The 25,049-nt window shown below is 42.4% G+C and overlaps 2 protein-coding genes across 5 annotated transcripts in view; one reads left to right on the top strand and one right to left on the bottom strand.

Moving 5' to 3' along the window:
• LOC144493525 (uncharacterized) overlaps positions 1-8,813 on the bottom strand; it is a 49,474-nt gene extending 40,661 nt beyond the window's left edge. The window contains exon 1 of the mRNA XM_078212575.1: positions 8,228-8,813. Within this exon, the coding sequence (XP_078068701.1) occupies positions 8,228-8,453 (226 nt within the window). The 5' untranslated portion in view covers positions 8,454-8,813. The remainder of the gene's footprint in view (positions 1-8,227) is intronic.
• Positions 8,814-19,623: 10,810 nt separating this feature from the next.
• Positions 19,624-25,049, top strand: part of LOC144493523 (bcl-2-associated transcription factor 1-like) — a 48,461-nt gene continuing 43,035 nt past the window's right edge. For 3 of the 4 annotated variants that reach the window (XM_078212574.1, XM_078212572.1, XM_078212570.1), the window contains exon 1: positions 19,624-19,746. The gene's annotated coding sequence lies outside the window, so the exon portion shown is untranslated. Of the gene's footprint in view, positions 19,751-25,049 lie in introns of all 4 variants that reach the window. The other variant, XM_078212571.1, reaches the window with a different exon arrangement.

Below are 25,049 nucleotides of genomic sequence, written 5' to 3'. Positions count from 1 at the left end.
TGCACTTCCATAAGAGCAATGAGCTGCTAAGCGATATATATTACAGGGTTTGTCCTTGCAGCTTATGAACTCGAAATGTTAACCCTGTTTCTTTCTCCACAGATGTTGCCAGACCTGCTGAGTTTATCCAGCATTTTCTGCTTTTAGTTTAGACTTCCAGCATCCACAGTATTTTGCTTTTATGTGAATTAGCCAAATGGATGGATGAATTGTTACAACCAGATTTAACCAAGTTGGTTGGCAAGTGAACTCTGATTGGTAGAGATATTGCCATGGGGAATGCACCAGTTAATGGAGATTGACAATTAACTGCCAAGCATCGTTTGAAAATCTAAAGCAGGCTGCTGAATCTGATTGGTCAAGGCATTGCCCTGAAGAATGAACCAACGAATGGCAATAACTTATTTTGTTTAGCTGAAACAGGTGCAATGCGTGTACACGTTCCTTCTGTCTGCAAAGTACAGGGCCCTGTATATTAATATATGCAGCTCCTAGTACACACAAACATGACACACTGCAAGCCTGAATGACAATCTTAAATTGGTTGTCTGCATATTTTTTTTAGCACATTGTGGATTATTTAGTGAATATTTTCCAATCACAGAATCACATCTACTGTTGGACACTGGGTTTTGAGTATTGCAAACACAGGGTGGTTGGGAAGAGTTTGTGTTTGCCTGTTGCGAACAGTGGAAGGGACATGTTGTTTGATATGATCCGCCAGTCTTTAGAATGTACGGCCTACATACCCAGCATCACACTGGCACTGAAATTCTTATAGCACATTACTCATTTGTGAGATAGGCAGAACGTCTTTTTGTTCTAACAGCAGCATTCTGGTAGTTGCAAATACCAATCGTGTTACCACCCCATAGCAGCAGCATGAAACAACTAGCTTCACTGTTGCTCAAAGTTATGAGATACCTTACCTTTCCTGTGTAGTCTGAGGTAGACTGGGCACTTTCATGGCCAAAAGTGATGGTCGTAGGCCCATTCATGAGTTTGCACAATATATAGCACAAAATGATCTGATCAGGGTAGCCATTATCCAGCATGATGCCCCCTATTTCAGCATCAAGCTTGTATGGTGAACAAATGGCTTGGGCCCTATTTAGCAGGTTGTCGATAAGACCAATCTTATAACCTGAGGGCGGCATGGTGGCACAGTGGTTAGCACTGCTGCCTCACAGCGCCAGAGAGCAGGGTTCGATTCCCGGCTTGGCTCACTATCTGTGTGGAGTTTGCACGTTCTCCTCGTATCTGCGTGAGTTTCCTCTGGGTGCTCCAGTTTCCTCCCACAGTCCAAAGATGTGTGGGTTAGGTGGATTGGCCATGCTAAATTGCCCCTTAGTGTCAGGAGGACTAGCTAGGGTAAATGTATGGGTTATGGGGATAGGGCCTGGGTGGGATTGTGGTTGGTGCAGACTTGATGGGCCAAATGGCCTCCTTCTGCACTGTATGATTCTATGATCTATGAACCCTAAGAATCCCAAACATGTTTATTGACCAGTGAAGATAGGCTCGCGGTAGACTGTGGAACATTTCTCAACCAGTATGTCAAGGAAAGAAAGTTAATTTGACTGTTCCATTTCAAAGGTGCACCATGATGGAACTGATTAAGACAGGCAAGGAAATTGTTACATGCTGCTCTGAATTTAAATATAGCAAATATAGGTGGAATTCTCTGGCCTTCCTGCACATTGGCTGGCAGTGGGATCTTCTGCTCCCGCCGCTGTCAATGGAATTTCTCATTGACTCCACCTCATGTTGCCGGGCAAGTGGCAGCCGGGGTGCGTCATTAGTGGGACCAGGAGATCCCAGTGGTGCAAACAGTTGGAAAGTTTTGGCACGTGTCGGAACTATGCGAGGGGTATAAGGTTAGGTGCCATTCCGTTCAAGACACATTTCTCATGCAACCCAGCAAAGATGATTGCGAGATCCAAGCCTAGAGGGGACCTCATGTCAATACCATCTATTTGGGCATACATGGTGTGGTTAAAACTGAACTTAACTGCATAAGTTGCACTGGAGTGTCAAACTTCATCCCCATTTTATCAGTCGTGTAACGGAGCGGATGTTGCATTGCTCTATCACCTGGCCATAAATTCTGCTTCCAGCTTCCACATTTACTTGGACAGGCAATATTAATGGTGACACTTTTGCCCTATATTGACTTTTAAAAAGTGCAGATATGCTTCCCCCACATATGCACACTTACCTTTAAGTCTCCAAGTCATTCCAACTTCCAGCAGCAGCTCTTTAATAGTCCTTTGGAAGTTGCTGATGAATACTATTTTCTATCTTTTCATTCACTTTGGTACTTAATGAGAGTTGGGAGCTAGCACACTCTGGCTGATGTGGAAGAACCTAGGAGTTCCATGGGTGATAAATTGGTAAGCATTATGTTTGTCAGATTATCGTCATTATTAACCTGGTTGCTTAGAATTGACCCTTTTCTTTTGATCAGCAATTTTTGGTTTTTCATCTAAAGCTACCTGCCTGAATCCCGCAACCCCACTTGGGAAGAGAAGAGACAAAATCCAAACTAACTTTGGAAGCTCTCATGCACTTCTACCAGCATAGAAGCCACCTCACAACAAAATAAACAGAACTATGGAGAAGGATGGGAAAGAGACTGTCGTAAAAGAATGGAAATTAGCGTTGCTGTTTAATGTCATGACAATAATAATGTGATTTGTATTCTTATTGTAACATTCAACCTTGGAGAACTATAAATGGTACAATGAAGCTGTGGAAACTCACTCTGGCAGGTATTGAATTGTTCCTAGAGCTTTTTCAATCTTTTTATCTATCCTGGCAATACTTTTGTGCAAGTCTTGGCATACACACTCTGATTAGTGTCAGAAGGCACTGATTTTCAAGATGCACAGCTGCATCGACATTCAGAACAGGGTCACTCATTCAAATGCAAATTGATTTCTTTCACAAGATAACATTTTTAACATTATTTTATGGAATGCGAGTGTCACTGGCAAAGCTATCATTTGTTGACCATCCCTAATTACCCTTGAAGGATTATAGGATACAGAATAAGTGTCATTTGAGGCATGGCAATTAACAAGTGTTGTGTTGGGTTCCTACAACATGCTAGGAATTCCAACACCATGGGGGGGGCATTTACCCATCCCGCCCGCCACAGGAATCGTAGCGGACGGTGGGGGGAGGGCGGACCATGCAAGGGTCCGCTGACCTTGGGCGGGATTTTCCAGCTTTGGGTCAAGTGCGGCCAGAAAATCCCGCCCCATATGTTCAAAACTTTCTCCTTGTTGCTATTTTTAAACATGGACTTTATGCTGAACTAAAAAAAATGGCTGCAAGTCACCTGGCCGTAGGGTTGAGCCTTTGTCCAAGATCCATCACCAGATCAATTATGTTTTCAAGTCTCTGGAATCTCACACTTCATCGTACAGGCCCCTAGTAATCAACAAAACCAGAGGGAGTGCAGATGAACTGGCTCCCCATCCTGAACTATCACATAAGAGAGAGATTGAAATTCCTTATACTGGAAGAGAAGCCTATAACCAACTCGTCTCTCTCCTAAGGATTAAGAGTGGAATTCGGGTCAGAATTACAGAAATTAAAAGCTGCAGTTAACCGTTAATAGGCCATGTGACACGACCCAAGTCTCTGACATTTTGGACAGTTTTAACATTGCTGTAACATCCAGCTGGGGAACCACCAAGAAGCAGATGTCTCCAAGCAAAACCATAGCTTGTAGCCCGAAACCTGTCACTCCTGGAAGATTTTGTAACACTTCCTACACAACAGAGCCAGTTGCTGCGGTCAGCACTAACTGAAAAGGGAATACTACAACTCTGATCTTCACCAAGCTGAATTGAACTCCTGTGTGAAAGAATTACTGATTGGACTCTGACTCGGAACTCTGGAAATCTGAACTAATATAATTTCTGTGGTTCTTGTAAAACTCCTTTTTTTCCTATCTTCCTTTATGATATGTGCATGTGTGTGTGTGTGTGCGTGTGTGTTTGGAGTGGGATGTAGCAAACATTGCTTGCCCCAGGTTTCTGAATGTGAAAATAGCCTTCCGAGTTCTTCCTATGCTGAGTTTGCTGTGAATTATTAGTAAATTGAATCATGAAAACCGAGGGACTGGGAAAACAGGCCAATGCTTATTTTTTAAAAACAAATTCAAAAAACATTCTGCCTACGAACAGGAAGTAAAAGGTTTGCTTGTCTCTCTCCTGTCTGTAACAGTAGCACCTTGAGAAGAGAATGGTGACTATGGCTTCCAAGCTTTCGATCACTAGGGTTTTCCTTGTTTATGGGTTTATTGTAAACTAATTGATTGCAATGTTTAGTTAATAACTCCATTAGCATTGTATCAAGCAACCACCAGGATGCTAGAAGTATATCTTGATCATTTTCATCTGCCAATTCCTATGCTCCCATGAAAGAAGTGTTATGATGCACCCATTGAGAACATGTGGATGCTCCACCGTTCCTGATGGATGGGATTGCTGCTTCCAAGCTTCATGGGTCAGGAATGTTTATGCAAGAGGACCCCAATCCTGCCAGTCACTTGTTAAATTCTCAAGGATCAATGCAGCAATTCACCAACACAACTAGGTTACAATGTTCTCTTCCTGTGCTTGGCCTTTTTTTTTAAACCAAAACTCATTCTTTTCCTTTCTGACACTTTTTCTCTCTCTTAATTCATTCTATTTTTCCCACTCCTTTAATGCTCTTTTTGTCTTTTTTTTACCTATTTCTTTTCCTGTCTTTTGCTCTGTTTCTTTTTCCAACCTTTCCTTTAAAATAACATAGCGCTCAGGCAGAAAATCCCAGGCTAAGTCCCGGCGTGGGGCTGGGAAGCCAAAGAGACTCGGAGCACGTAACATAGCAGGTAAACCCATCGAATTGTGAGATGTTCAGCTCATTCATTATGCAACTACGAAGTTCACATTGAATCTCATGGCGGGTCGGTTATTCCGCCCCGCTGTCATGTCCGGGCATCATATCTAAATACAGCTAGATCTCCCTGCCACTCCCCACCTTGCAGAGTTTCCTTGCCCTGGATGCTCCCCACTTGTAGAGATGTCCTTCTTCAGATCTCCCATTATATTGTGCCATCTGCTGCACAATATAATGCCCTGCCCGGAAGAGCGCTGCGAATAGCAAAGGAATAGTCTAGCAACAGCTCAGTGAAAGAGATCCTCAGCACTGGGTACACGCCACATTTGCAAATCAGGAAACAGAACAAAGAACAAAGAGAACAAAGAACAAAGAACAGTACAGCACAGGAACAGGCCCTTCATTCTCCAAGCCTGCGCCAATCATGATGCCTGCCTAAACTAAAACCATATGCACTTAGGGAGTCCGTATCCTTCCATTCACATCCTATTCATGTATTTGTCTAGTTGCCTCTCAAATGCCACTATCATACCTGCTCCCACCACCTCCCTGGGCAGCGCGTTCCAGACATTCACCACCCTCTGTATAAAAAACTTGCCTCACACATCTCCTCTAAACCTTTCCCCATGTACCTCAAACCTATGTCCTTTAGTACTTGACTTTTCTACCCTAGGAAAGAGCATCTGACTATCCACTCTGTCCATGCCCGTCATAATCTTGTAAACCTCTATCAGGTCACCCCTCAACCTCCGTCGTTCCAGTGAGAACAAACCGAGTTTATCCAACCTCTCCACATAGCTAATACCCTGCAGACCAGGCATCATCCTGGTAAACCTCTTCTGTACCCTCGCCAAAGCATCCACATCTTTCTGGTAGTGTGGCGACCAGAATTATGCACAATATTCTAAATGAGGCCTAACCAAGGTCCTGTACAGCTGCAGCATGACCTGCAAATTCATATACTCAATGCCCCGACTGATGAAGGCAAGCATGCCATATACCTTCTTGACTACCTTATCCACCTTCCGTGATTGGTGGACATGTACACCCAGAGTTTTCTGCCTGTCAATACTCCTAAGGGCTCTACCATTCACTGTATAATTCCTACATGCATTGGACCTTCCAAAATGCATTATCTCACACTTGTCTGGATTAAACTCCATCTGCCATTTCTCCGCCCAAGTCTCCAACCGGTCTATATCTTGCTGTATCCTCTGACAATCCTCTTCACTATCCTCAAGTCCACTAATTTTTGTGTCGTCTGCGAAATTACTAATCAGACCAGCTACATTTTCCTCCAAATCATTTATATATACTATGAACAACAAAGGTCCCAGAAATGATCCCTGTGGAACACCGCTAGTCACAGCCTTGCATTCAGAAAAGCACCCCTCTACTGGTACCCTTTGCCTTCTATGGCCAAGCCAGTTCTGTATCCATCTTGCCAGTTCTCCTCTGATCCTATGTGACTTCACCTTTCGTACCAGTCTACCTTGAAGTACCTTGTCAAAGACTTTACTGACGTCCAAATATACAACATCCACTGCCTTTCCCTCATCTATCATCTTCGTCACTTCCTCGAAAAACTCAATCAAGTTAGTGAGGCACGACTTCCCCTTCACAAAACCATGCCATCTATCACAAGTAAGTCTATTTGTTTCCAAATGTGAGTAAATCCTGTCCCTAAGAATCTTTTCCAATAATTTCCCTATCACTGACATAAGGCTCACCGGCCCATAATTTCCTGGATTATCCCTGCTGCCCTTCTTAAACAATTGAATAACACTGGCTATTCTCCAGTCCTCTGGAAATTCACCTGTGGCCAATGAGGATACAAAGATTTCTGTCAAGGCCCCAGCAATTTCCGTCCTTGCCTCTCTCAGTATTCTGAGGTAGATCCCATCAGGCCCTGGGGACTTATCTACTTTAATGCTTTTTAAGATGCCCAATACCTCCTCATTTTTGATTTTGACATGACCCAGAACATCTACACACCCTACCCTAGGCTCCTCATCCATCAAATCCCTCTCTTTGGTGAATACTGAGGCAAAGTATTCATTTAGTATCTCGCCCCTTTTCCTCTGGTTCCATGCATCAATTCCCTCCACTATCCTTGAGTGGACCAACCCTTTACCTGGCTACTCTCTTGCCCTTCCAGTCCGATATTCTGCTGTTGGGGTGAAAGATTTCACAGGAGTGCAAGATTCTGGTCTGTAGCCCTGTTAATAGCATTCATGTCATTCAAATAAAATCTTGATGTTCACAAGCATGAAAGGCAACCTGTTGTGAAAGTGCTGAGGTAAGAATGTAATTTGTTTTCCCACTGGTGAATTTTCAACTTTAGACCTCATTCCAGATTTTCCAGTCCTGCCCACCACGATTCCTGCCACTGGCAGAACTGGAAAATCCCACCCACAGGAACAGGATTATTCCATTCAGCACCCAACGAGACCATGGCTAATCTGCGACCTAACTCCATATATCATTTTGTTCAGGGCAATAGACCATGGGGCACAGTGCTCATGAAGCCTCACTGCGACATTGCCATTTCTTCCCTATTCTGCACTGTTAACAATCAATGTTCCAGCAACTTGAGGGGGAAAGTAGAGTTCGATGATGCAAAGTGTAGAAGTCTAATTAATATAATTCATGCCAAACCCCCGATTGCAGCAATTTCTGGTCCAACATGTTTAATGAACAGGGCTTGAATTCATGATCTCCTGTCTCACAAAAATACTACTGCTCAACCAAGGTTCAGTAATAATCAAAATCTCGGTAAATGGACCAGCATTACCTTCCTTAGAAAAAAAATATATTTACAAATTAACCAACAGGATTGCAATGTTTCCAGCCTCGGTCAGTGGAGCAGGGTTAACAATGGTGACCGAGTGACTATTTTTGCCTGCAGCCACATAAAGAGAGAGTTTTTGAAGCACTGAAACCAAAAGACCCTTTAAAGTACTAGATTTAAAAAAAAAACACTACATTCTACACAATAAGTTATTATATAACTTTAAAACTTATTATGAGATTGTATCGATAGTCAAAGTATATTTAACTGTGCAAAATAAAAACACTCCACAATTGTGCTGGAATAATTAGACTAGAAAACAACCTGAGGGTGAAAAGTCTTTTTAGACTTTTCAATGTTCAACAATGTTTCTGCAATGCAATCTTTGCATTCTAAAAATATTACAAAAAGATGAAAATAAATCCGACTGGGAGTCAGGCCACAATTCCCCACCTAGCCCTAACCCAAGGCAGTGAGTCAAACATACAATAAAGCAAATATAATTAGCCTGAAAGAAAAGCTGTATGGGAGGCACCAGCTTACCTTCTTCTATGTGTTGCAAAAACTCCTGTGCGGCTTCTTTCTCATGTTGTTGCAGAACTGGCTTGTAAAGTCTGCTTGGTGCAGGTTTATTACGTTTCAGGCAGGGACAACATTGGATTGACTCGAAGAAGTCTTTTATTTTCTGCAAGAGATTTTTTGAGGCCCTCTGTATCAGTTCCATCAAATTCTTCAGGCGCTGTCTGCATGAGTCACAGAACATCTCCATTGTTCAACTTTTCTTCCGCACTGTTGAAACTTTTGATTCTTAAATGTCAGAGTGATTTCAGAGCAGGCAAGCCGTAGGCAGACAATCTTTGCCTGGAGTTGGTTTCTTCGCCGAGGCTGGAGCACTTCTCAAATGAATACACTTAAATTTTAGATATACACACACACATATATTTATGTAGATATATCAGAGGCACATATATATGCATATACATGCAACGTTCTCAACATTTAACCTTCACAAAATGAAGCTTCAGATGCAATGTGCTTCATTTGTTTCACTTCAACACACTCACCATGTTTTCACAGTAGAGAGTAAATCTGAACTGCAAACACAACAAAGACCAACCTGACCTCCTCTGATAATAAAAAGGGAGTGGCCTGTACAGTGGCGTATGGAGGTCCAACCTCCACAAAGGAATTAAAATCTGTAATAGACATTCAGCTGAGAACCTGTAATGGTCTGAATAGATGAACAGGCCTGGAATTTAATGTGAAATCATAGACTTAGTGTAAAATTGTGACTTGTTCAGCAGTAATTTATAATGCGTCAGGGTTTTACCTGAAATAGTGACCCAGTCAATGTAGATTGATAGATTCATTTGATTGGTAGGTTTTTTTTCACAATAGCATTTGCTAAATGCAATATAAATTCTGGTTCCTACAAGATGTTCCTGAAGATCGTGGGCTCATAGTGGGTGGCTGGTGAGTTAGAAACAAGTCTGCTCGTCTCCCCTAGTGTGCGCTGCCAGGGTTGCAGATGACTCAGGCATTACTGCTCCCTTGGTGCAAGACCTCAGGGCAGCAACAACTCAAGGCAATGATTAGACCTTGGGAAGGAGGAATGTGAGGGTGTTTGTCCCTTTAAAAGGGCAACACAACTGATTAAAGGTCACCTGGCTTGGGGGACCAATGGGGATTCAGGGTAGGGAATTACTCCACGGGGGTTAGTCCTTTTAGGCAGGAGGTGTGTGGGGAGTTAGCTGCAGTCATAAGGTTGCTGAACAATTTTTATTAATAAATCCTTTTTGTGTTCATGAATGAAGTCTGTGAAAGTGCATCTTTTACAGGCCCCCTCTCCTGCTTCTACGGAGCTAGAATCAGGTGTACTTCAACTGCCCAGGAAAACAAAGCATTAAAAGAAAGGTTGTAAGTAGAAACAGAGTACTGATTTCATTTTAACTCCCCTTTGTTTGTCCGAGGTGGACAGAGTTAAAATCCCTCTGTGCAAAGTGAGGAAAATATATCCTCTTTTGTTCGAGGAATGTTTAGAGTGTGTTCCCTGCCACACAAAGGTCATAGACTGAATGTATTACCAAGGCAACAATGCGGAGTTCAGGCAAAACACAAGCATGCTTGTGCATTTATTTGGTTTGTATTTGAATAACTGCCAGAGTGCTTTGCATTCTTTCCTGCCCTAACTTCAACAGAAGGTTAAGTTGCCGTATAATATGAAGCAAAATGTGAATGTAATTACTTTAGTAATCTTCCTTGGCCAGAAAATTCTTTCTCACCTGCTCTTGTGTTTGGTATATGGGCGAGCTAGTATTTGCTCTTGCACCTTCCTCCATGTTGCTCTGGGTGCAGTTCTTCATATTGCTGCCAAACATTTCTCCATTAATTCAAGCTTTCTGTCACCTGCCTTTGCTTCCCTTTATAATTCCAAATGGTAAGTCTGGGCCTTTACCTCTGCTTCACCATTCTCACTTTAACAACACTCTAATCATGCAATGTTTATTCAATGCATGAAATTGTGGCGCTCAAGGCACATGACACGTGTAGTTGCTGGGAACACAACAGGATGAAAGGGTGGGTATCAGGCACTGAGGGGTTTTAAGCAGCTGTTGGTTGACATTAAAATAATCCTGTGGCTCAAGAGAACAATTGTGAAGCGAAGTGAATTTGATTTGATTTATTATTGTCACATGTATTAACATACAGTGAAAAGTATGTTACTTGCGTGCTATACAGACAAAACATACCATTCATCGAGAAGGAAATGAGAGTGCAGAATGTAGTGTTATAGTCATAGCTAGGGTGTAGAGAAAGATTAACTTAATGCAAGGTAAGTCCATTCAAAAGTCTGACAGCAGCAGGGAAGAAGCTGTTCTTGAGTCGGTTGGTATGTGACCTCAGACTTTTGTATCTTTTTCCCGAAGGGAGAAGGTGGAAGAGAGAATGTCCGGGGTGTGTGGGGCCCTTAATTATGCTGGCTGCTTTGCCGAGACAGCGGGAAGTGTAGACAGAGTCAATGGATGGGAGGCTGGTTTGCATGATGGATTGGGCTACATTCATGAACTTTTGTAGTTTCTTGTGATCTTGGACAGAGCAGGAGCCATACCAAGCTGTGGTACAACCAGAAAGAATGCTTTCTATGGTGCATCTGTAAAAGTTGGTGAGAGTCATAGCTGACATGCCAAATTTCCTTAGTCTTCTGAGAAAGTAGAGGCGTTGGTGGGCTTTCTTAACTATAGTGTCGGCATGGGGGGACCAGAACAGGTTGTTGGTGATCTGGATACCTAAAAACCTGAAGCTTTCGACCCTTTCTACTTCGTCCCCATTGATGTAGATAGGGGCATGTTCCCCTTTATTGTTCCCGAAGTCGATGACAATCTCCTTCATTTTGTTGACATTGAGGGAGAGGTTATTGTTGCTGCACCAGTTCACCAGATTCTCTATCTCATTCCTGTACTCTGTCTCGTAGTTGTTTGAGATCCAACCTACTACAGTGGTGTCGTCAGCAAACTTGAAAATCAAATTGGAGGGGAAGGCCACAGACTTGCAGTCTTGGGGCCAGGGAAAGAGAAGCAAAGGCAGGTAACCTTAAGGGCTCAAATTAATTATGCAACTTTTGGGAGCACTGTGAAGCAGCACCAGAGGAACGCGGACAGAAGTAGGTGCAAGAGCGAATACTAGATCATTATACCCCAAACATGAGAGCAGGTGAGAAGTATAAGGAACGTTACTGAATTGAAGATTTTAAAAATGAGACATCGCCTCACCACATGCACCCACCCCTACAAATGCTGCTCTAGTGATATCCAAATGACAATCAATTTCTTTTGTAGCGACTGCTATTTGCCACTTATGCTGGTTTTACAACTAGGTAAAAATGGGCTGTAGCTTCCAGGCTCCCCACCTTTGGATTTGGGAGGGTGGGACCCCAAAGACGTGCTGGTGAATCCCTCTCGGAACTTCCCAGCTAAGTATTTGCATGGCAATTGTCCAGAAGTGGCACATTCCCCAGGGCAATTGTACTGTGCTCTGTACCATCTGAAAAAGCGATTTAAAGTCACTCACTTCAGATGGTTCTGCCAGGGTTACATCAGTCGTTATTCAAAAAAAGTTGGAAGAAGTAAACCTCTAACTTCTGTTAGCGCAATCCCTGCATGGTACACTGCCCCTACCCCAACACCCACGTGGAAATCCCCCTCACTCCCCAATTCCCCCACATGCAGGGACTCCTCCCCCACAACCTGCAGGCCTAACTCTCATCCCCAACCCACTGGCTCCCACCTTTCCTGACCTGACGCAACCCCCACTATTGGCCTGACCCGGCTGAACCCAACCCTGCCGACCGCTCGCAACCTGACACAACCCCCACCTGGATGTCCAATCCATTTGGCCCCCTTGGTGTCTGACCTCCCTCCCCCCAATATTCGCACCTTTAAACTTACTTGCTTTATGGCAGTTAGTGCGGTTAAAAAGTGGTTGTGTCCTCCTTTGTTCCAACTCAGACTTCAACGCTGAGCTTGGGTGAAAACTGAACTGCCTGGATCTTGCCCCGCCTGAATCAGGTAGGTCAGGCATGACAGACACAGAAGAAATTTGGCACAGGTAAGTGGGTATGGAATGGAAATCCGATGCTGATTGCCACTCTGAGGAAGTTACGGCTCAACATGTTATTGCAGGATCTAATGTCCTACAGTAGCTTAAGGCCAAAAGCACAAGGAGCCTAACGGCTGCAGAACAAAGAGATTGCTTGTTTAGCAGAGCATCAGTGATATTTGAGGAAAAACCCAAAGCATTTAGGTACATGAAAGAAACACTGAAATTCCTTCTCTGCAATTACTGCCAAAGGATAATAACATTGTTCAGCACTGCAAACCAGGTTTGTAAGGAGAACAAAACAGTATCAATAGAAGGGGGTAGTCACAACAGGCAGGAACACTTGTGAAGACGATATGCAGTATAACACAATGTCAGGAAAGTTTAAACAGATTATTGGAATTAACATGTTCAAGTTCAACATCGGCATCATCTCAGGAAAATCATATGTCATTCCTGCTACTGATAATGACAAAGGCAATGTTCCTGAGAAAACCTGTAGGGAAATTAATGATTAGTTTTATTTCAGTTTAGTTTACACACAATCACACAATTTATGCTGAATTCTGGGATGCAAACGCATCACATGACTTGGTCTTAGCATCACACTCAAAATTGACAGGGGAAGAAAAGCAAATGGCCCCCACGGCAGCGATGCACAACATCAATGTTGAACAATGATTGTTGTGGAACTATCATCTCCCGTGCAATTAAGATTATCAGCTCCATTCTCAAGATTGAAAGTCCTATTGTGCAAAGAATAACAAGTATTAAAACATTCAGCCTTGTGCAATTTAACTTGATGTTTGAAGGAAGCCACTTTATTTCACACTATGTAACCACTTTTGAATTTGTAAGTTTAGAATCAAGCTCCATAATTAACTTGTTCATTTATAGTTCTGTTAAATTATGTTAGTTGAATGTACTGATATATTTAGCACACCAATCACTTTCAAGTTTTGTATATTTTATGTAGACTGTGTAATTACTTTGTTGTGGGAAATTCTTCTAGGTGGCCTGAATTAATTTAAAAACTAAATCTTTTCATTAAACACTTCATTTCACAGGCAAAATTTATTCAGTTCAATGAAATTCTTCAATTAAACTAGTTTTATTAAAACATTGAAATAGTAGAATCAAAAACATTACAAATTAACAATATTCAGACAAACATACAATTAAGCCAAGACAAATTTATTTCGGCTGAAAGGGAGATCTCCAATTTCATCTCCACAGCAAATGAGCAATGAGGCATTCTCAGAAGATCTGATTTCATGCCAAAGAGTAGAATAGTTATACTTTTTGTTATCAGATGAATCAGCCCAGCACTTAATTAAAAGCAATTTCATTCATTCACTGATGATGGCATGTCCTTCAATCAATTATTTTTTGACACCTTCAAATATAAATCTGTCATTCGTCTGTTCGTTTTACAGAAATTCTCTCCCAAAAATGGCTTCTTATGATTCAGCATTTCTCTAACCAGTTTAAACCGGCTCGATAACCAAATGAAGATGCCTTTATCTTTTGGTATTATCACCCGGCCTGGGTAATTTACTTTGTTGCATAATTTGTGCTGATATCTTTCATGAATACATCTTTCATTTTACTGACATGTTACAAATTCATTTCTTAGAGACATTAAGATGTTACTTAAATATTTTGTATTATTCTCAAACCACATATTAAAACATTAGCTGCTAATTATCCTCATGTTGGATATTTAGAATTAATCAGAAATCTCAACTACACTTTAACTTATGTTTTACAAAACTATCCTGTATGTTTAATTGACTTATCCCAAACTACTATAACAAAGCAGCTGCCTGAGCAAAAACACATTGATAAGTGCCTGTTTTAACAAAATCACCTATAGATCAATTAAACATCTAATGAATCCACGTTCCCAGACTGCTGCATGCTGTATTATCTCGAGTAAAAACAGACAAGAAAACTGTTCTCACTTGTATTAGATACATAATACTATATATTTTATATTAGCACTTTGTAAATTTTTATTAGTTTTAAAGGTATAAGCAGCTTTACTACTCTATTCTTTGTTTTAAAACAAAGTCCTTTCAAGTAACCACAGAGAGGAGTAACAGCAACCTTCAAATAACCTGGACAAAATATTGAGTCACTGATAGGTGCCTGATTTATTACGAGTTAAGAGGTATTGAGACGATGAGCTTAATATATCAGTCATGGGGGCACGGCAGCATATTTCCCCCATCCTGGACAAATGGACAAGGAAGATATCAAATCATTCATCTTAGCAAGAAGCAACAGGAACAAACTTTGAGAGGGATGGTCACACAAGTAATTGACACCTTAGAGGGCCAGTAAGGGGACAATGGGAAATGACATCAATAGATGATCACCACCTCAAGACCAATTAGAAACTGATCATGCCTACCTTGACCAATCACACATTGATCACAAACTCCTTAACCAATTAAGAATTAGCCTCACCTCACTTAGGACCATTAGAAAGCAATAATGTGGCTTTGAATGAGTTAATGAGCAGAAGCTTTCACTGAGCAAGTTTGGACCTGAACTTTGTCTGCAGTGCCTGCTGTCCAGAAGGAAGCAGATATTACATGGAGTGAACAGAAATTGAGTGTCAACCTGCACCCAAGACTGAACCAGAAAGCACGAGGTGTAGTACGCTAATCAACTCCTTTAATAGGTATAAATTTACAACGTTAAAGATTTCCTGAGTTACTTCAGCAAATTTCCTCCTGTTGCCTAAATGGTTAAAGGCTCAAATGAATACGTTGAGAATTTAAGTTTAAATAATACCTAGGGAATAACGATGAAATAAGAGTGGGAATAATGATGCTGAATGGTGGGGGTGGGGTAGCAGCCAGCCACCAGGTCAGCACGGGGCAAGGGTGATGTACCTAGGAGGAGTTGGGAGCCAATCTTGGGTAGCCCACCATTGAGAAGGCTTTGAAAGGGGATAATGCTTTCCACCCATGAGGGGAGAAGAACACCAATAACATATCTCACCCATCCTCAGTCTGCGAAGCACAGACGTAGGGCCTGAGTAGTGTGGAGGGGCCCTGTCGCAGGTCTGACAGGCCTGGTTGCATTGATGGTTGATTGTACAAAAATGCAAGGCTTGTATGAGCCGTAACTCTGGAGAGAGAGGTGATGGTTTATGATCGAGTTGAGTTTAATGTGGCAGCTAGAAAATAATCCGCTCGCCCATGCCTGCCATGGGAGGTCTATTTTGCAGCAAATCAAATAACCAACTAAGTTAAATCAAATAGACTGAGGGACAAATTAAAGGGGCAGCCCCTTAAAAGGATAGTGCCAGAAGGAAATCGTAAATGAAACTTAAAACATTAAACCAAAATGTGATCAAGAGTGTGCATAAGGCACCCCAGTCCCCACAGTGCCTATTGGACATGGAAGACCTTCAGGGTGCCGGTGGACTCTGCGTGCTCCCTCTCAAGGGACTCCTGGCCGTGAACCCATGTGCCTATTTACATTCCTGAGCCTTTCTGAATGAGCCGGTTATGGCCAGTTTGCGAGTTGTGTGACGTATGATTTTGCCACTGACTGGCACTCACTAGTTAACCCTTTCCAGTTAACACATGAGCCTTATGTTCTCACCCTTGGTGAGTCTTGAGAGCCACTAAGGTTGTTTGACATAAACACCCATGCTGTCACGCAGAGTTGGGAGAGGCTTGTGTGGTGTGAGTAAGAATGGTTGTCAGTGAGAAGGCAATCACAGGGGTGACTGGTTATCGATTGGATGCTCCTTGCATTGAATGAGCAATGGATCAGGGAATTGTAAGTACTCCCATTCATTTTCCTTTCTTTCAGGTATAACAAATATACAAATATTGAGTTGGCGATCATTCTACTAGCTGTGGGGCAGGAAAGATGATACCAGCGCAACATGTGGCAGCATGGAGGCAGGAGCAAATCCCTGAGGAGGAAGGGGTGATAGGGCCAGTTCATTGCAGGAGGCTGCACCACAAAGATTTGTCACTTGGAGGTGACCATAATGGACCAGAGGGTACATTTTGGTGGATGAGTTACCTGCAGATGAGTGAGAACCAGTGCAGGAGGAAACTGCAGATGTCCTGGGAGATGGTCACCTAGGGAGGGCACAGTGATTAGCACTGTTGCCTCCAGGCTTGGGCCACTGTCTATTTGGAGTTTGCACATTCTCCCCATGTCTGCGTGGGTTTTCTCCGGGTGCTCCGGTTTCCTCCCACAAGTCCGAAAGACGTGCTGGTTAGGTGCATTGACCATGCTACATTCTCCCTCAGTGTACCTGAACAGGTGCCAGAGTGTGGCAACTAGGGGATTTTCACAGTAACTTCATTGCAGTGTTAATGTAAGCCTACTTGTGACACTAATAAGCTTTACTTTGCCTTTGCCAGATTATGCAGGAGTTGGTGCCACGTGTCTGGGAGGTCACCCACGGCCAATAGCCCTGAAGGTGACAGCTGCCCTAAGCTTCAATGCAAGTGACTCATTTCAGGGCTATCAGTGGTGATCTTTGTGGCATCTCCCATAAGTGCATAAGGGAGATAACAAATGCGCAATTTGCAATAGCGTACCACAACATAAACTTTGACTGGGACCAGGCTAGCCAGGATACCAGAGCCATGGGGTTCGCAGGGAGTCATTAACTGCTCTGTCAGAGAATCGGTGCAGACTTAATGGGCTAAATTCCTCTACCTTTAATGGCTATGCTTTTAGCTGCCTCTACCTTACAACTCTGGAATTCCTTCCCTACATCCTTCACCTCGCTACCTTGCTTTCCTTCTTTAAGATTCTCCCTAAAACCTACCTCCTAAATAAGCTTTGGTTTATCTGACTTTAAGTAAAAGGTGCAAGTCTAGGTGGGGTAGAGAAGCAAAGGGACAAAAATACCACAGAATTATAGAGGTTTACAGCCTGGAAACAGGCCCTTTGGCCCAACTTGTCCATGCCACCCTTTTTTTAAATCTCTAAGCTAGTCCCAATTGCCTGCATTTGGCCCATATCCCTCTATACCCATCTTATCCATGTAACTGTCTAAATGCTTTTTAAAAGACAAAATTGTACCCTCTAATACTCCCTCTGGTAGCTTGTTCCAGACACTTGCCACCCTCTGTGTGGGGAAAACAATTGCCCCTCTAAACCTTTTGTATCTCTCCCCTCTCATCTTAAACCTACGCCCTCTAGTTTTAGACTCCCCTACCTTTGGGAAAAGATGTTGACTATCTAGGTGATCTATGCCCCTCATTATTTTATAGATCTCTATAAGATCACCCCTCAGCCTTCTACGCTCCAGAGAAAAAAGTCCCAGTCGACCAGCCTTTCCTTATAACTCAATCCATCACGTCCCGGTAGCATCCTAGTAAATTTTTTCTGCACTTTCTAGTTTAATAATATCCTTTCTATAATAGGGTGACCAGAACTGAACACGGTATTCCAAATGTGGTCTTACCAATGTCTTGTACAACTTCAACAAGACGTCCCAATCATTAAAGGTTGCGCCACAGGTTAGTAAGGACATAAGGTAAACAAGCACGAGGCTTTATTTCTAGAGAGGGAGAATCGAAAAGTACAGAAGTTATGCTAAACCTGTATTACACCTTGGTTGGACCACATTGTGGTGTACAGTGTGCAGTTCTGGCCACTATATATTATACAATGGATAGAGAGGCACTCGTGTGCAAAAAGGACTTGCAAGGACGATACCAGAAATGTGTGGGTATTATATATCAGAAAATGATTAACAGATTGGGTCTCTTCTCTCTTGAAAAATGACGGTCAAAAATGTTTCCTCCTGAAAGCTACATATCTAGATGTCATCAATACAAGATAGCCAAGAAATCCAAAGGGAGCTCAGAAGAAACTCCATCCAAAATCAGAATGTGAACTTTTGGGAGTGATTGAAGGAAATATCATAGAATCCATACAGTGCAGGAGGCCATTTGGCCCATTGAGCCTGCACTGACAACAGATCCACCCAGTTCCTATCCCATAACACCACATATTTACCCTGATAGTTCCCCCTGCTAAGGGGCAATTTAGCAAGGCCAATCACCATTAGTATGGTGGTACAGTGGTTAGCACTGCTGCTTCATAGCGCCAGGAACCTGGGTTCGATTCTCAGCTTGGATCACTGTCTGTGCGGAGTCTGCACATTCTCCCCGTGTCTGCGTGGGTTTCCTCTGGGTGCTCCGGTTTCCTCCCACAAGTCTGAAAGACGTGCTGGTTAGATGCATTGGTCATGCTAAACTCTCCCTCAGTGTACCCAAACAGGTGGCGACTAGGAGATTTTCACAGTAACTTCATTGCAATGCTAATGTAAGCCTACTTGTGACACTAATAAATAAACTTTAAAACTTAACCCATACACCTTTGGACTGTGGGAGGAACCAGAGCATCTGGAGGAAACCCAGGCAGACATGGGGAGAATCTCCAACCTCCACACAGTCACCCAAGGCTGGAATTGAACCTGGGTTCCAGGGGCTGTGAGGCAGCAGTGCTAACCACTGTGCTGTACTGATAATATGCATGCATTTAAGGGAAAACTAAATCAGCATAAAGAGAATACATGATTACAACATTTAAAATACATTTGGACAGGTACATGGATAGATTTAGAGGGATATGGGCCAAACGCAGGAAAATGGGACTAGTTCAGTTTAGGAAGCCTGGTCAGCATGGACGGGTTGGGCTGAAGGGCCTGTTTCCATGCTGTATATCTTTGAGAAAAGATGGGAGAATGTTCCAAAGGAGCATAAATACCAACATGGATTGGTTGGGACAAATGCCCTGTTTCTATGCAGTATATTCCATGTAATATTGCTGTATGCGCATCAAATTTTGATTTATAGTGTTCTGTAAAGTGCCTTGGGAGGTTTATGCCAAGGTTCTAAATAAATAAAAGCACAATACTGTGGATGCTGGAATCGGGAAAAAAAACAAGATGCTGGAAAATCTCAGCAGCATCTGTAGAGAGGATAGTCAACATTTCAACTCATCCAGACTCGAAACGTTAGCTCTGTTCTCCCTCCACAGGTGCTCAGGCCTGCTGAGATTTTCCAGCATTTTCTGTTTTTGCCCTAAATAAATACATTTGTTGTTGTTTGTAATTACATTCCGAGACTTAATAAATTGTTTTGTGCTTTGCCCCATTGAGGGCACGAGACAACTTTTTAAAGCAAGAAACATACACTGAATAAACATCCCTGATCTTTGGAATATAGCGGTGCAGCGCCACCACTGGCAGGAGCCGGGAGCGCATTGTAAACGCCTGGGACAGCGCCACCTGCGGTAGGAATGAGAATCTGGTTATAGAACGTCCTGCGCACAACATCGCCCCCGGTGGTGGGAGTGGGAAGGTGCGGCGGGTTGTGAAGCAGCCGGTGAAGGAGAAGTGCTGCCCTCTGACCCCGATTGCTCAGGAAACAAGATGGAGTCGGGTTGCGTCTGATGGATGTCGGCAGGTTTGTGAGTAGAGATGGAAAGGGGAGGGAAGGGTGGGAGGGAAAGTAAAGTAGCCGGTGAGATATGGGGCGGGATGAGCCGGTGAATGAGGGCGGGTTGTGGTGGGGGAGAGACCGCTCCTCTCCCCCCGGTCTGGGAGCAGAGCCGTGCGGCGCAGAAGGTTCAAAATGGCTTTTCCTTCCCCGGCGCCTGAGCTTCAGCTTGTCTTTAAAAAAATAAATAACCAGGATCTGTGCCTTTGCCTGTACACGCGGTGGGGGAAGTAGGCCCCGAGCATCCAATAAGACGCCTGTTGCAAGAAATTTGCTTGCTCCCCAAATAAAATGAGTATTTTACCTTATCTGTCGGAGCGTCGATTCATTTCCATTTTAATTTCGTCTGCGACGGCCCAGGTTTGGGTTTGGTGTCAGTTTAGGAATTGATCATAAATCACCTACTGTTTATTGTGAGCTATAGAGGTGTAGTCTCCAATTACATGTTCTTCAACAGAATGCTCAATGGCATTGCCAATATATAAAATATTTATTTTTAAGTAAATCGAATGAATTTTATTCGTCAGCCCTGATTGCCCCATATGGGTTAATTTGAGACTGAATGTGTCATCTTTACCAGTTTAGGTTCGGTCTATTGACAGTAAATATGATTTTTTAAAAAAAGAATATGTATAATTCATCGGCTAGCTCATGCCCTTTCTCTCATGAAATGGAAGCCATGAACTGGTTGGCGACCTAGAAGTTGATGAGTAATAAGCCAGAAATCTTACCTACAAGTGAAAGCTTGCATCTTAAAAATAAACTTGTGCAGGGACAAATGGGGAGTGAGTGATTGCATTAAAAGTATATCCTTTTCCCTGCCTTCGGTATCTTTATTAAAAGAAAAAGTAAGTTGTGGCATACGTTGTCTTCATCAACACTTTGCTGCATTATGATGTATTAAATACTCAATATTTCATCCTTTTTTTCCAAGATTTTTTGCCACTCTTTATTTTACATGAATCTCCTGAATGTTGAATCCTAACTAATTTTGTCCAGTAGGTTTATGATTATTCATCTTTTATGTGTTTGTTGGTAAAATAGGAAGCTGAAAATCAGAGTGTATGAGAATTTTCTTGAATATTGTGTGCACTCATTTGCTTACTACAAATTGGTTATCTACTGGAATGATGCCAGATGTGGGTGAAAATACTGGTCTTCAGCACCATGGAAACACAAGCAACATTCTATGTAGAGGAAGCTGTCATCATTATCTGTTAGACCAATAGGAATAACTGCTGCAGGCCAGCAGAAAGTAAGATCAACCACTAAAGAATTGATCTGGGCACATCGTGATTAGGAGAAAGCAGCATTAAATTACATTCTGGATGGAGAACAGCAGCAGGACTGGCATGTGTCATTGAGAGTCAACATTCTCAGGAATCTCCCTGATAAAGTCAAACTATTGTTCACAACTGCTGGACAAAAACATAGAAGCTGCACTAATATGTGTATGACTGTTTTTATTTTGCAGACATTTAATGGGGAAACTCATTGTACAACGTAGTACTTATAGGGTTACCTAAATAATAGTGATAAATTTCATGTCAGAATGACAAAAGTGAGACAGTTTTACATTGAATAATGATAGATGTTAAGAAATATAAATGTGAAGTACAATGTATAAGATGGTTTCTACTAAAATTTGCATGTGGATAAAATTGTGCTTGACTTGTAGACAGTTGTTATTGTGTTTGGACAACAACACTAGAATGTGATGCCACGTACCCTTTGGCACTTGCCCAAGTGGCTGTTACTTATTTGCGAACATTGTCAGTAAGAAGAATAGACTGTTCAGTTGTGGATCATTACCAAGCCGAATCCTGTTTTCACACCATCTTTCAAGATATTCATGTGCATATTAGAAGTGGTCAGATACTCAACCTGGTTGACTTCCCCCACTAACCCCCATAATCGCATTAGTTTCATAGAATCATAGAAACCCTACAGTGCAGAAAGAGGCCATTTGGCCCATCGCGTCTGCACCAACCACAATCCCACCCAGGCCCTGCCCCCATATCCCTACATATTTACCCACTAATCCCTCTAACCTACGCATCTCAGGACACTAAGGGGCAATTTTAGCATGGCCAATCAACCTAACCCACACATCTTTGGACTGTGGGAGGAAACCGAAGCACCCGGAGGAAACCCATGCAGACGAGGAAAATGTGCAAACTCTACACAGACAGTGACCCAAGCTGGGAATCGAACCCAGGTCCCTGGAGCTGTGAAGCAGCAGTGCTAACCACTGTGCTACCGTGCCGTGTCCGTTTGTGAAGTGTTTGGTAGAATATTTGGCTTGGTCTCAGCACTACCGCGGTCTGGACTAAAGTTGAAAAGCCATTTGAAAGCTGAAAATCAGCAAGGCCAATGGAGCAGAAGGAATCCCTGCTGAAAATCTGAAACATGGCAGAGATACCCTCCTGGCGCAGCTGCTCGACCTCCTTCATCATTTGGGAAGGAGAGCACATGCCTGGGAAGTCAGGGACACTGATCGGGATTATATTCAAGAAGGGAGAAAGCCCAATTACAGTAACTTCAGAGGAATCTCCCTGCTGTTTGCCACAAGAAAGATGATTAAAAGCATCCTCCTCACCCACATCCTTCTGGTGGCTGAAGAACTCCTTCCATCCGAACGGGCGTATAGGGGATTTTCACAGTAACTTCATTGCAGTGTTAGTGTGAGCCTACTTGTGACGATAAATAAATTTAAACAGAGTTGCCAGTGTAGGTTTTGTCCATCAAGAGGCAGTTCAGCCATGATCTTCACTGCAACATCTTCAAAGAACAGCACCCAACAGGGGCCTTTTATAATCTCCAGAAAATCTTTGACTCTGTTGACTGCAAGAACTGATGGAGGGAGTAGTCTCCTTAAAATTTGGCTGTCACAGAAATTTGCCACTTTACTCCACTTACCCAGTGATGGCATACAAACAGTGATCATCACCAACGGGATGACCACAGACCCCATGAAGACTGGGGTCAAACAAAATTGTAACATTGAACCAACTGTCTTCTCCATTTTTCTCGCTGCAATACTGCACCTCACCTTCAGCAAACTACCCACAGGTGTGGAGATAATCAATGGAGCAGGCAGGAAACTGATCAGCCTACTTCACTCAATCCAATTTCATCCCAACCTCCATCATTGAACTTCAATGTGTGCTCACTCAGAAATTGAGTCCCAGATTTAAACACCAGGGAAAACCAAGGTCCTCTTGCAACCAGCTCCTACAGCACAACACCTCCATCAACCCATCATTGTTAAGATCCCGGAAAATGTGAGCCATTTACTGGTATCTTGGGAGTGAGGGCAGTGGTAGATGATGAATCCATCGTACTGGCATGGAAGCAAGTCACTCTTGATCCTGAGGGACTGCCTAAGAGTAAGATATTCTACCAAATTGGAAGAGCTTTTTAAGAAATCAGATAACTAAATGATACATCTTGAATTCCTATGAGGAAGAGAAAATGTTATTGGTATTTACATAAATTTCTTCTATATAAAGCCCCATTGGACAGGAATTGAGGTTATATCCTTCGAGGAACAGTGTGTGCTTGTTAAAGCTTACTGGCTGATCTGTCTACTTTTGAGCTGCAGTTGCTGAATTAAAATATGTCAAATTACATTTAAGAGTACTCAGTTCAGGATATATGCAGTATAGGAGGCCTTGTGGCTCAGTGGTAATGCCGCTACTGTTACCCCAGATGCTGTGGTTTTGAGTTCAATGCCAGTCACGTTGGCCACAGAAGAAGCATTTATAACCTTGTTTAATGGGCTAATTTTGAATCTTTCCACCATTCTCCCCACTGCTTCCCCAAAGGGTAAAAAGACTGTGTGGGTGTGAAGATGTGCTTTAAAATATATACTGTATCACTGTGCTGTATAGTGTGTATGTCAAGTTTAGGTATCATGTTTTAAACAGTTGTGTCTTCAGTTTAATTAATCCTGCAAAAACTAAGCATTTTTCCTATTGTTTATAGAGTTAGTTCTTCCCAAAACATGCCATCCACATCCATGCATCTACGTAAGATGATGAGCATGCAGCAAATCAAACCCTTTGGGGGTGGGTTAGCTTCACATGGTGCACTTTCAGTGATGGCTAATGCGATCAATCTGTGAGAGGCAAAATCCACCACAAGTTCCACGAATGAAGTGATTTTCAGGTTCTTCGTGGGTGGTTGTTTTCAGTGTTGGCACCTGTTGCCAAACTGCTGTAACCACTGATCATTATGATGGCACATGTTGGCCCACAGGTGATGTTGCCATTTTTCTGTCAGTGACTATTGTCTCTTAGGTGTGCAGTGTCAACTTTTAGGGCCTTCATGTCACACTAGCAAGCATCCTTGAAGAGCAGCTTTGGGCAACCTACTGGCCTTCTGGCTCCAGCTGTCTCCATGCAGAAAATCTTTGGGTATGCAATCATCTTCCATCTTGTGATGGTGCCCAAAATATGTCCTTCATGGAATTAGATGCCTCTTATAGAGTTGACCTTCAATGGATGATTTCTATGAGAAAGACATTTAAGACTTTAGGACATGAAATACTTGGGAAGAGAGTAATTTTTATTTGTAGGTTTTTAATTATTTAGTCAATGTATTTCTCATGAAAGCAGTAATTTTGGCATGATTTTAACATAATTCCATAAAAGCAACATGACTTTGTTTTCCAAATTTCAAAAGATTTGCATTATTATAATATACTGTTTAACCTTCTGCTACACAATCTTCAAACATAAGGGACAATAGATTACTTTATGTAAAAAACTGGAATGATAAATCTGTGCTACAGTTATCTTTATGTGGATTTCTTTTTTAAACCTGAAGTATGATGGTACACTATCTAATAGATTGCAGTGATGATAAAACAGGATTCAGACTGATTAACGCTAAGGTTAAGACCCTAAGATAAAAGCAAATGACTGCGGATGCTGGAATCTGACACAAAACAAAAAGTGTTGGAATATGTATGCAGGTCTGACAGTATCTTTGGAATCTTTCAAAGATAGCACTGGAATATTTTGAAGTTTCAGGAATGGCCACAAATACAGTTGATCTTTTCCAGTTGTAAATTCAACTTTGTCGTCTTTCAATTTAATGGAACTGCAAAGCGGGACTGGTAATTTAGTACTGTGAACATTGATTTATAATGGAAAATCACTGAGCAGGTCAGGGTGTAACAATTGCAAACCCTTTTATAGTCTGTACGCTGCCCATGTTATATGTTATGCAAATACTTGCGATCAAATTCTGAAGTCTTACAGCAT

This window comes from Mustelus asterias, chromosome 5, assembly GCF_964213995.1.
Source record: "Mustelus asterias chromosome 5, sMusAst1.hap1.1, whole genome shotgun sequence".
Taxonomy (NCBI): Eukaryota; Metazoa; Chordata; class Chondrichthyes; order Carcharhiniformes; family Triakidae; genus Mustelus; species Mustelus asterias.
The sequence above is the reverse complement of the archived record's forward strand: the minus strand, read 5'-3'. Positions and strand labels throughout refer to the sequence as shown.